The sequence below is a fragment of the Cebus imitator genome, unplaced genomic scaffold (genome assembly GCF_001604975.1).
Source record: "Cebus imitator isolate Cc_AM_T3 unplaced genomic scaffold, Cebus_imitator-1.0 Scaffold30, whole genome shotgun sequence".
Lineage (NCBI taxonomy): Eukaryota > Metazoa > Chordata > Mammalia > Primates > Cebidae > Cebus > Cebus imitator.
Window position 1 is genome coordinate 3,802,384 of NW_016107345.1, and position 13,052 is coordinate 3,815,435.

The window sequence follows — 13,052 nt, forward strand, 5'->3', positions numbered from 1 at the left end:
AAAAACAAAAAAAACAAAAAACAAAGCTGGAGGCATCACGCTACCTGACTGCAAACTATATTACAAGGCTATAGTAATCAAAACAGCATGGTACTGGTACCAAAACAGAGATATAAACCAGTGGAACAGAACAGAGGCCTCAGAAGTAACACCACACATCTACAACCATCTGATCTTTGTCAAACCTGACGGAAACAAGCAATGGGGACAGAATTCCCTATTTAATAAATGGTGTTGGGAAAACTGGCTAGCCATATGCAGAAAGCTGAAACTGGATCCCTTCCTTATACCTTATACAAAAATTAACTGCAGATGGATTAAAGGTTTAAACATAAGACCTAACACTATAAAAACCCTAGAAGAAAACCTAGGCAATACCATTCAGTACAAAGGCATGGGCAAGGACTTCATGACTGAAACACCAAAAGCAATAGCAACAAAAGCCAAAATTGACAAATGGGACCTAATTAAACTAAAGAGCTTCTGCACAGCAAAAGAAAATACCATTAGAGTGAACTGGCAACCAACAGAATGGCAAAAAAATTTTGCAATCTACCCATCTGACAAAGGGCTAATATCCAGAATCTACAAAGAACTTAAACAAATTTACAAGAAAAAAAACAACCCCATCAAAAAGTGGGCAAAGGATATGAACAGACACTTCTCAAAAGAAGACATTTATGCAGCCAACAAACATGAAAAAAAGCTCATCATCACTAGTCATTAGAAAAATGCAAATCAAACCACATTGAGATACCATCTCATGCCAGTTAGAATGGCAATCATTAAAAATCAGCAGACAACAGATGCTGGAGAGGATGTAGCAAAATAAGAATGCTTTTACACTGTTGGTGAGAGTGTAAATTACTTTAACCATTGTGGAAGACAGTGTGGCAAATCCTTACAGATCTAGAATTAGAAATACCATTTGACCCAGCAATCCCATTACTGGGTATATACCCAAAGGATTATAAGCCATTCTATTATAAAGACACATATACTATGTTTACTGCAGCACTGTTTGCAATAGCAAAGACTGGGAACCAACCCAAATGCCTATCAGTGATAGACTGGATAAAGAAAATGTGGCACATACACACCATGGAATACTATGCAGCCATAAAAAAGGATGAGTTCACGTCCTTTGCAGGGACATGGATGAAGCTGGAAACCATCATTCTCAGCAAACTGACACAAGAACAGAAAACCAAACACCACATGTTCTCACTCATAAGTGGGTGTTGAACAATAACACATGGACACAGGGAGGGGAACATCACAAATCGGGGCCTGTTAGAGGAGGGAGGACTAGGGGAGGGATAGCAGGGGGTGGTGGGCTAGGGGAGAGACAGCATTAGGAGAAATACCTAATGTAGATGACAGGGTGATGGATGCAACAAACCGCCATGGCACATGTATACTTATGTAACAAACCTGCACATTCTGCACATGTATCCCAGAACTTAAATATAATAATTAAAAATAAATAAATAAATTCTAAAACAGGATCTTTGGCATTTGTTGTCTCATGGACTTTAAGAGTTTTGACTACACAGACTCTGGCTTCTAATCCTCTTATTTTATGCCAGTTTCATGCTCTGGTGGTATTCCTGTAGGGTCAACGAACTTGTAGAGCTGCACTGTCCAATCCAATAGCTACTATCCACATGGGCTATTTAAATTTAAATTAGGCCAGGTATAGTGACTCACACCTGTAATCACAGTACTTTGGGAGGCCCAGGCAAGAGGACTGCTTGAGGCCAGGGGATCAAGACAAGCCTGGGCAACATAGCAAGACCCCATCTCTACAAAATAAAAATAAATTAAAAAAAATTAGGTGAGTATGGTGGCACACAGCTGTAATCTTAGCTACTCAGGTGGCTGAAGTGGGAAAACTGCTTGACCCCAGGATTTTGAGGCTGCAGGGAGGTATCATCACACCTCTGTACCAGAGAGACCCTACCTCTGAAAATAAATAAATAAATTTATATTAAGCAAAATTAAATATAATTAAAAATTCTGCTCCTCAGAATATAATGTTTAAGCATATATTTCAAGTACTCAAGAGAGCCACATGTGGCTAGTGGCTACTGCTGAAGAGTACAGATATAGAATATTTTCATCCTCACAGAAAGGTCTTTTGGACAGTACTATTCCAAGTCTTAACTCAATTGTCTTCAACTTTACTGTTATCTTCTCACCACAATTGAGAAAGAACCCATTTCCTCCTCTCTTTATTCCCAGGTGTTTTGGGCCAGTGTCTGCTGGAGTATGGTTGGGAAGACACGTGTTTCTGGATCTTTACTCTTTTCTTACCTCTCCATAGATCTTCCAATCTTCCTTGTCTTTAGTTTTTTCTTACCAGCCTGCCATAAATTTATCCAGATATAGATGATAAACTACATTAATCCTTACTTTAAAAAAATCTCATAATAATATATGGCTATATCTTAATCAGACTACTCGAGACTCCTGCAAGTACACTTCCCTTCTTATTCTGTCTAGGTAATCTACTAACATAGGGGCTTTACATTGAAGGAATCCTTGTAAAGGAGTTGCCAGATATGATTTATCTTTTGTGATCCAGGAGGCAAAGTGGGGCAGCTGTGGCTTTTCCTTAAGACTGTAAGAAATCTCCTCAAATTGTTGGATTTAGTTATTTACATCTAGGAAGTGATGATCAAGGTCAAGTTTCCTTATGTTAGACCATGACCATGCCATCTGCTTGGAAATAACCTAAACTAGAAAACCTCCATGTAAAGAGGAGAAAACCTTTGTGATTCATAAATCTCTGTATTAAATTAGATGGCTAAAAGTCCTTTGAGTTACCTGAAAACCAAGTAAAGGTATGAGGCTAGGGGCAAGCACTGGATAGTTTCATTGTAGTTTAGAGCAGGAATAGAGACTGTAACATTAATAATGCACATCTATAGTCAGGAAGGCATGTTATGCCTTAACCTAGAGGAGATTCAAGGCTCCTCCTCTCTGTTGGGATCATCTCCACACTGGCCGCTAGCCACACTAGTTATACAAACTCACTGCCCCAGAAACATGTGCTCATTACCATCATATATATCTTTTGTCCTAAGTAAGTGTTTGCTTCTATCAATGGAAGGAAATATAACCCTTCCATTATAGAATGGTAATCCCAAAATTCATGAGGGTCTTAGGCTCTCACATCTTACCAGATAGGTTCTAGGTATGCAAAAATGAGTAATTCAGTTAAATTTTTTCCAGTTTTTCATATACAGTGATCTGGTATTTTAAATACCAGTTCTCACTATCATCAAATTTAGGGATAATCTACATTATGTTGCCAAAGAAAAGAATAAAGTTCACTGGCCCCTTGAAAAAGTAAACTTAAAGATTTAGCTTCATTAAAACTAACAGTTAATTCAGTCAAAATGTACAATGGTAAAATTGCTGACATTTCATATAACATATATCCATAGGAAATATGTGAGAAGACTTACATAAACTGCTGCTATACAAATATATACATCTTTACTTAGGAAGATACAGTAATCTAAAATATAACCATCAAATCATGATCCTTAAAAAAACTGCAAATCCCTGGGATTCAAGCTCAAAGGGCATCGCATGGATTCCTAATTTCCAGTCAGATCTGATAATTCAGGTAAAACAAAAATTTCTTCTTTCACTAAATCTCAAACAAAAATGTCATTCGGTCGTATTTTCTTTAAACCTTCAACCTTTCTTCACTATACATTTTAAATTATAGCATCTTAGCATACCTGATTTTTATACAAGGTTTCTTTCAAGCTTGTAAGAGCATGAATACGAACGTCAACATTTTCATGTTGAATGGCCTTCATAGAGAGCTGAAGGGTTGTTTGAAGATCACTGCTCTCAGAGGTTTCCTAAACACAAAGCACAGAGAGACATACCTTATTAATTGACTATTTTAACAACCATTTCCAAAGGCCTGAATTCCCTATATAGTTATCATTAAATTACACCCCAAATCAACTTTTAAAGGTAATTAAAATTTCCATTCCTTTCTTTGTATAGCATGTGTCATTTTTAGTAATTCTGAGGGAAAGGGATTTCATTGTAAAATTTTTATACCTGGAGAAAAATTTTTAGCCCAAATAAGTAAGAATTTACTTATCTAAAATAAATGCTTCTTGACAGAAAGTGTAAGTCTTGCCTCTCTTAATTTACACAGGGCTACATAACAGCTTTGAACCAGGTCCATGGGATTATATAGGTAATTCACTTCCTTTCACTACTCACGGTGACACCCAAGGTCCAGAAGTGCTACGAAATCACCATTAACATCTTTATAATTTTAGGGAGCTCACTAGACTTAAGATGCTGGAATTACGGATTATTCCCCTTCCGTATCTCAGGAATCATTCGGATCTGAAATTTCTGTATCATGGATTGTAGCACAACAGAACTAGAATCTTCCCACAGCTTTCCTTTCTTCTCTTAGGGCATGCAGCTATGGGTAGCTCTTCTTTTTGGGACAATTATTAAGGACACTTCAGTCGGGGTAGTAAAGGCAGAAAAATGGTATTTTTCATTCTCTGTTCTATCTAATGCTATTACATCTTTAATCTAAATGCTAAAGCTTCCCTCCAAAAGTCATGGATTCATGGTAGCATTATCTGCTCACCAGGAATTAGCCATCATAATAGGGCTCTATTATCCCTAGATATGATCCTAAAGGATCTTTATTCAATGTATTGGAACTTTGGAATAATTCTGTATTAATGATCTCCTAAACCACAAATTAAAAATCAAATACCTTTCTGTATTCCTGGAGAACTGCTTTTATCTTTTTTAATTCTGGATGATCAGGTAAAAAATATATTTCATGAAGAAAATCTTGCACAGCATCCCTAATAGTTGGAATAAAAAGAATTATTTGCCAAGAATAGGAATACAAAAAAAATGTAAAGCAAAAGTTGAAACTAAGGCCAATTTAATTCATAATTAAAAGTGCTAGTTGATTACTGAGCTGCAAAGTATTTTCTAACTATGTCTAAGATGATCAGCTAAATTAATAGTGGAAAATGACCAAAGCTATGAAAATCACTCTACAATAGTGCTACAATAAACCATGTTTCTCAGCATACAAACCCATATATACAGACCCTTCCTCTTCAAGCTGGGCTAAGTGTTGACTTGCTTTAGCAAACAGACTATGGCAGAAGACAAGCTGTACCAGTTTGGGACCTAGGTGTTAAAAATGTCTGCAAGTTTCCATTTGTGTGTTCTGGAGAGCCCTGAGTCACTATGTAAGAAGTGTGGCCACCAATATGGATAGACCACAGTACAGAGACAGAGGCTCTGAGACTAAACAGAATGACAAGAGAAGCCCAGGCCAGTCTACCTGCCAGCTGAATGTGGCCACACCAGTGACCACTTGTAAGATCAATAGAACTGACCAGCTGAGCACAGCTCAGATTGCAAAATTATGAGCAAATAAAAAAGCTCATTGTTTTAAGATACTAGGTTTTGGAGTGATTTGGAATGTAGCAATAGACAGCTAAAGACTACCCCAATACACAAATTATCATGAAGAATTACAGAAAAAAAATATAAATAATCCTTATCAGGGCTACAATTCTTAATTTCCTTCCAATATAATAAATACTGTCACCTTTCTGGGTCCAAATGTAAATGTTTCTAAATCCTAGTGTTTGTTAACTCATGCAATAAATATGTATTAAATAACTACTATGTGCTACTACATGCTAAGCATGTCTGCTAGTCACTGGGGATGCAACAATAAACAAAGCCAAAGCAATGCCTTCGTTCAGCAAGCTTAAGGTCTTCTATCTTGCAGTGGCATGACCATAACTCACTGCAGCCTCAAACTCCTGGGCTCAAGCAAGCCTCCTGTGTCAGCCTGCAGCAGCTGGGACTACAGGCTCTTTTTAAAATTTTTTTTAGTGTTTCTGTATTTCTTGTAGAGATGGGGTTCTCACTATGTTGCCCAGGCTCCTGGCCTCAAGCAATCCTCTTGCCTTGTCCTCCCACAGTGTTGGTATTATTGGTATGAACCATCATGCCTGGTTGGGATTTTTCTAATGATTATGAAAAAGGTGGAGAAATGATACTTCTGTAATAAACAGCAAAGATACGACTATTTACAAAAGTTTAAATGGTACTTGAAAAGTTGTCCCAAAATCTAAATTAGTGATTTTGTTGTTTCATCATGTACAGAATATAAAAATATCAAAAATAAAAGTATTTTAATTAAATAAAAGCACATTAACTTTTCCTTCTTTTATGATTGCTCCCTCATTAGATGGTTACTGCAACTGACAAAAGGGACCAGCAATAGCATATGGGTGAGTAGGTAAATAGGTAGCACTTCAATCCCAACTTTTCACAAGCAAAGGAATGATCATATATAACAGTAAGTAAAATCATAGAAAAAAATTAAAAATATATAGAAAGACATCCCAATCTAAGAAGCAACCCGAATCAAAAATACAAATGGGAAAGAATAATATATGTTCTGTCAATAGCAGTCCACATTGGATATAACCTACTGTCTGTTTTGAAAAATTATGGGGAAAGAAAATAAGAAAGAGTGGGTGGCCAGATTTTTAGAAAGCCTTCAAAATCAAGCTAAGCAATTTAGAATTTATCAATTAGGAAATGGAGACTCTCAGAATGCCTTTGTATGCTGGAATGATACCAATAAAGAGATATTTTAAAAACACAGTTCTACTAACAATATCAATAAAAGTGATAAAGCTTAAAGGAAGAGAGAGAGGCTGGTTCAAAGCTTAATGCAATGAAGTAATAAGGGTTTCAACTAAGGTAAGCTGCAGAAAGTAGGTATCTCTCCTAACCTTTCTCATGGTATTCAACTGTCTGCCTTTTGACTGTGAGAAGAAAGGTAAATTAGGTTTCACATTTACAGGACTGATGAAAAATGATTTTTTACTGCTCACCTATTAATTAGTGAGTTTTAGAAATAATTATTATAGAAGCAATGCCACAACTGCAATAACATCATTTCAATATGTAATTACATGCCAACTACTTTTGTTTATTGACGAACCCAGAAACTTAAAAAAGTGACAGTTTCACATTACCATCAGTAATTCTAATACCTTGAAACATAAAAACACAGTTTAAAAAGTTATTTTACTGTTAATTTCAGTTACAGTACCTGTTTTCAATTATGAGGTAGTGAAAGATAGCTGCAGTTTCTTTAGGCTGGTTGTGTATAAGCGGTAACAAAGCTACTATTACATGACTGAGAAGGGAGCCCAGACAAGCATGATCCAGGCAACGAACAAAGCAGTCCCAAGCTCTATGTGAAAAAACAAATAGAAATTAAGTCCCATTAGTTTTATTATTTGTAAAGCTCTATCAATTAGTTATCAGTTGAAGACATATGATATATACAAATAGATTAAAAGGCAGCTTTAAAGATGGACTAAGATCAGTGCTATACATTCAAATAAAGTGATGTCCAAATTATATGAAGTCAAAAAAGCAAGGTGAAAAACAGTGTTTGGGGCAGAATTAATAGAAAAAAAATGTATGTGTGTGCATTTGCTTATTCTTTTACAAAGAGTGGATATACAAAAAGTAATAAAAAAAGATTTCTGTAGAGGTCAGAATTGGAATCTAGATTTCTGAGTATAATTTATTTCACAGATTTGAATTTGGGACTATGCAAATGTTTTATATAATTTTTAAATTAAATAAAATACAGGGAAAAAGCAACGCTTAAAATTTTTAAACAAACTGAAACAAATGAACCTAAACAAATATTAAGTTGGCAGCAGGTGCACACAGAAAACAATTACTTCACATGATTTTAAAACATATTCTGACTGTACATCTCTAACAGGATACATCTCTTTTTGTCTTTATTAACAAAAAGAGCCTCCAAGAAGCTTAAACTGCACTCAGCATTCCTACTATTGGCAGTGATATTGAAATTGTCATTTTAAAGACATATATATGTATACAGAAAGAAAAATTAAGTAAATGTGTAATATAAGTCATTAGGAACAAAGAAAGAATAACTGTTAAGAAATATAATGTAAAGCCAAAGAGTTAAGTCAAAACTATGTGATCTTTACTGTATTGGCAATATACACATAAACTCAGAATCTTTTTCTCTTTACAAAAATTTTCTAGTAGCTATATTCACTTAAGACTTAGAAGTAATGACAGTAGGCCTGATGAGTGCCTATACTGGGAAGTAATCTGGGCTCAAAGGAACCATAGCCAGAGCTCCTTGAAGAAAATCACTGATTCTCACTCAGGGGCAGGAAATGTTCAAGATGAGCCCAGGTCATCCTGTCATGCCAAAAAGCAGAGAATCTATAAGAGATTAATGGAGGTCATATCAAAAGTCACGGATGCCAACTTGAAAGGATTTCTACTTGCTTAAGATGGGACAATTGCAGCAATAAAAAAGAGTAGTGATGTTAATGGATAAAAATTCATTAAATTTATAAAAATCTATGTAATCAAAATGATACTATACAAGAAGAAAAACTTCACTGTAGGATTGCTATAACACAAACCTATACTCTGATTACTAAAAGGAAATAGTAAGCATTTATGAACTGCTCTTCCTATATGAACTATGGTTGTTTTGTTTTTAAAGACAAGGTCCTGCTATGTTGTCCAGGCTAGACTCAAACTCCTGGGTTCAAGTGATTCTTCTGCCTCAGCTTCCTAAGCAGCTGGGACTACAGATATGAACAATCATACCCAGCTAGCCAAATTTTATGAGGAATTTTGTTTTAATAAGAATCCCACCTAGTAAATATAGAAAAATTAATAAAATTAGAAAATCATTATTTTATCAACTGTAATTAAATAATGGACTTAGGCAATGATGATTAATTAATGTTAAAATAATCAGATAAAAGATTAATGAGGAATTTTATAATAAAGGGATTCAGGTTGATGAAATCTACTAATCTTACCATTACTAAAAGTGGACAACCAGATATTATTATGTGGCTCATGCTGTACCACAAAAGAAACACAAGTCCTCACCTATGAGGTATGTTATGATAATAAATTGAACCTAAATCTAATCAAGCATCTATATCTAGGTACCTATTTATAGAAAAAACCAGGGAGGAAAGAAAAGATAGAAAAGTTAAATTAGCTATTTGCCAAATCCCAAATCCTAAAATCTTAACAGACTAAAGTAAGTAAAACGTGTGGGTAGGGAATTTAAGGGATGAGGCTGTTTACGAGAGACACTTAAGGAGCCAGGGAGGCAACCAAATATACATATGTAAACCTCATTTAGGATCTAGTTCAAGAAACAATGATACAAACAAACATCTCCGGGAAATGACATACAAAACATGATATATACAAAATCTTTGGGGAAAATACCTTTGAGACAACTGGAGAAAATGTGAATATGGACTGAGTTTTAGATTAGAAATTTCTATTAATCCTGCTAAGTATAATAATTAATGAATGTTATTTTTAAAAATGCCTTCATCAATTAGATAGATCTAAAGTATTTACAAGTACAATGATACGATTCTAGGATCTTCTCTAAAATACAACTAACAATAAAAAAGGTAGACGTGGATAAAAAAAAAGACTAGCAATATTGATAACTGCTACAGTTGAAAAATAGGTATGTAGGTTCATTAATAATTCTTCTATTTCCCAGTATGTTAAAAGATTTCCATAGTAAAATGTTTTAAAGAAGTAAATACAATCTTTTTTCAATACAATTAAATAAACTTTCTACCTTAATTATTTATTATTTGAACCCAATTTCCCTCAAAGAGATAATAATTCACGTTAGTCCCACTGGAAAATGCAAAAAAAATAATAATAATAAAAACTCAGGCAGTCATTTACCTGCAACACAATTCAGGAAAATCATCCTTGAATCGAAGGCCAGTTCTCAGTGTGGTCATCATCTTCACCCTCACAGAACTGACATGTTTGGGTCCCATTAACTTCATCAAAGACATCAAACTTTTCAAGGCCTATAGAGTTAAGTAGTGCTTCAGAATAAAGCTTATAAACTTGCTGCCAGAGCAGATGAGCACTAAGGACAAGTTCTTTCCACCTAATATCAAGGTGTCATCTATTCTCAGACAACACAAAAGAGCAAATAAATGTTGGCCAGTTTGTTTTGTCCAATTTCTTAGGTGGGAATTATGAATCTGAAGAATACAAGTTGAGTTCTTTGTTTTGTTGTTTTCCCCTGAAAGTGATTTGTTATTTTGTCACAGTATCCTTCTAGAACAGTAAAATTTCTAATTTATTAAGGTTATAATGCATATTCCTTAATTTCTTTCATATCTATCCCAAACTGCCCCCTCCCCAAAAAAATATACATAACAAACTGAATTAAAATCATTTGAATTTGAGAGGATCATAAAAAATTTTGAAGTAAACGGAATACTTCACAGTGATTAATAGTTAAGGAAATTTTTGTCTTAATCATACTAAATTCAAGATGCCCTGAATTTGATAAAAAAAAAAAAATAACTAGTGATATATTCAGAAAATGAAGCACAAGAAAAACACAGAACCAGACCTGTTATTAGCAGCTCCAGTTTATAATGGAGAGGTAAAGAAACTCTCTGGTCGACTTTATATGCCAAAACATGCAAGTTCTTTATGGTTTACAACACAAACTCTAGTTTTCTTAGATTCAAGGCCATTCTCTCACTTAGGATAGCAATTGGGGTAACAATAAGAAAGAAGCCATGTAGATGGAATAATAGTTGTTTGGGGGATTAAATTTACTAGCTGACACCAAAAGAAGAGGCACTGGTTGCTGAAATTTGTGAAGTTTTCATATGTCTTTCTTGGCTCCTTAAGGTTATATAAAAAGGGGGAAATATAGACTGAAATAAAAGCTTCCATTCATAGGTGTTTTTTGTTTGTTTGTTTTTACTGCAATCTTACTGACTGCAGAGGAGGAAAGCAACATGAACTTTGACCAATATTTAACATTCTACTCCAGTCTACAGGCCAAAAATTTCCAGTGGTGGCCAACTTTTAGAGCAGTCATAATGACACTTCATTGTGGCACAACCATTTAAACATAAAATTGCTTTACATCATATTAACCTAAGATTTCTGGTGTTCAAAAACACCATGGGCCATGACCCACACCAGACCAACCTGAACCAAGGAGAATCAATTATGCAACTATTGTTTGAGCTTTCAGTGATTGCTGGTCTCTTTTCTTCCAGTGCTGGGGTAGGTGCTGTGATGTGTGAGTTCATTAACTGGCTCTTAAGTACAGAGCCAATCTAGATGAATCTGAGCCAAAAGATTGATTCTGAGAATTTTTTTGAGTGCAAAATCAAGTTATGCCCAAAGCTATGCTCCTTATGCTTTCTGTTACACAGCCACAAGTTTCTTTTGGTTACTTTGGGTTGGGTGTTCTATCCCTCATAAACTAAATAAAACGAATACAATTCCAATTTATAGACCCTCAAAAAGCTTATATAAGTTGTTCAGCAATAGCAAATGTCATGTTTGGTTACTTCTCATCTTTGAATGTTTGTAGCTAGATGCAGAATTTATCTATATTCTGTATAAATTCTATTTTAGCACACCGGAACTCAACCACCACTACTTACCATTTTCTTATCTTCAATGCCAACACTGGAACTCAGTAACTGCATGTTAAAAAAGGCCAAAATGCCCAACAATTTGGGTTGTAAATAATCAGCCTAAGAAATAAAAAAATATATAAGCTTTATACAAACTGAATTTCTTATATTGACATTTTAATTATTTAATTAATGTCATTTATATTTTACCTAACTAGATTAGCATATCAGAAACAAATACTTGGTGAATTAAGTTTCTCCAAAAGCATATATCTTCACATGCAGTATTTAAAGAAACTAATGAAATGGTTTATAGTCACCATGAAAACATATGATTTAACAGTACAGTACAATGAGAAAATGATGAGTTTTTTAATCATGGAGTGAGCTGGGGTGGGATCCTCAGGATCTGATTCATGTCAGGATGTAGAGTGGAGAGGAAAAGAAGAAAAGAATAGAGAAAGACTAGAAACTGTCCTTATTCTACGACATTTAGAGCTAAGGTAGAGAAGTACTTGATTAAGGAAAAGGTATCCTACCAGAATAATTATCTGACATAGGGGAAAAGTGGTACAAGATCATGGGCATCAAAAGCTGCAGGCTAGATATCATCATCCATGGCACTCTGGGTTTCCTGAAGTTTCCTCCCTCCTTCCCTTCCTCTTTTTCTTTCTTTTTTCTTAAACAGATTTCCTTCCTCCCTCCTTCCCTTTCTTTCCTCCTTTTTCTTTTTTCTTAAGCAGAGTTCCTTCCTTCCTATTTCTTTCTCTCTTTTTTTCTTTTCTCTTCTGTTCTTTTCTTCCCCACCCCCCTCCAGGGTATCTGTCACCTAGGCTGGAGTGCAGTGGCACAATCACAACTCACTGCACTCTCAACCTCCTAGACTCAAGCAATCCTCCCAGCTCAGCCTCCCGAGGACCTGTGACTACAGGCATGCACCACCATGCCCAGCTAATTTTTTGTATTTTTTGTAGAGATGGGGTTTTGCGATGTTGCCCAGGCTGGTCTCAAACTCCTGGGCTCAAGCAATCCTCCTGCTTTGGCCACCTGTTGTGCTGAGATTACAGGCGTAAGCCACTGTGCTCGGCTGAGTTAATACTTTCTTAAGAGAAGGTCCTGGAGAAGAGGGCGTGGGCTTTAAGTCAGCCAAATCTAGGTTTGAATCTTAATTTTGATGCTTCCTAATGTGTTATGTTCTATAAGTTACTTAATTCCGCCAAGTCTGTAAAGTGTGAACACTAAAACCACCTACTGCATAGAGTTATTGTAAAGGCTAAGTAAGATACCATTTATTAGCCATGTGCAGTGGCTCATGCCTATAATCCCAGCAATTTGGGAGGTCGAGGCAGGTGGATTACTTGAGCTCAGGAGTTTGAGATAAGCCTGGGTAACAGGGCAAAACCCTGTTTCTACAAAAAATTTAGCCAGGCATGGTGGCACGCACCTGTGGTCCCAGATAGGAGGCTGAGGTGGGAAGATCGCTTA

At 35.5% G+C, this 13,052-nt stretch overlaps 1 protein-coding gene across 3 annotated transcripts in view; it reads right to left on the minus strand.

The window, feature by feature from the left end:
* ATR (ATR serine/threonine kinase) overlaps positions 1-13,052 on the minus strand; it is a 133,418-nt gene that overhangs the window by 79,929 nt on the left and 40,437 nt on the right. For all 3 annotated transcript variants that reach the window (XM_037736836.1, XM_037736835.1, XM_017523751.2), the window contains 5 exons: positions 11,595-11,687; positions 9,850-9,980; positions 7,160-7,303; positions 4,775-4,868; positions 3,756-3,881 (listed from right to left, as the gene is read on the minus strand). In XM_037736836.1, coding sequence (XP_037592764.1) covers positions 3,756-3,881; positions 4,775-4,868; positions 7,160-7,303; positions 9,850-9,980; positions 11,595-11,687 — 588 coding nt within the window. The remainder of the gene's footprint in view (positions 1-3,755; positions 3,882-4,774; positions 4,869-7,159; positions 7,304-9,849; positions 9,981-11,594; positions 11,688-13,052) is intronic.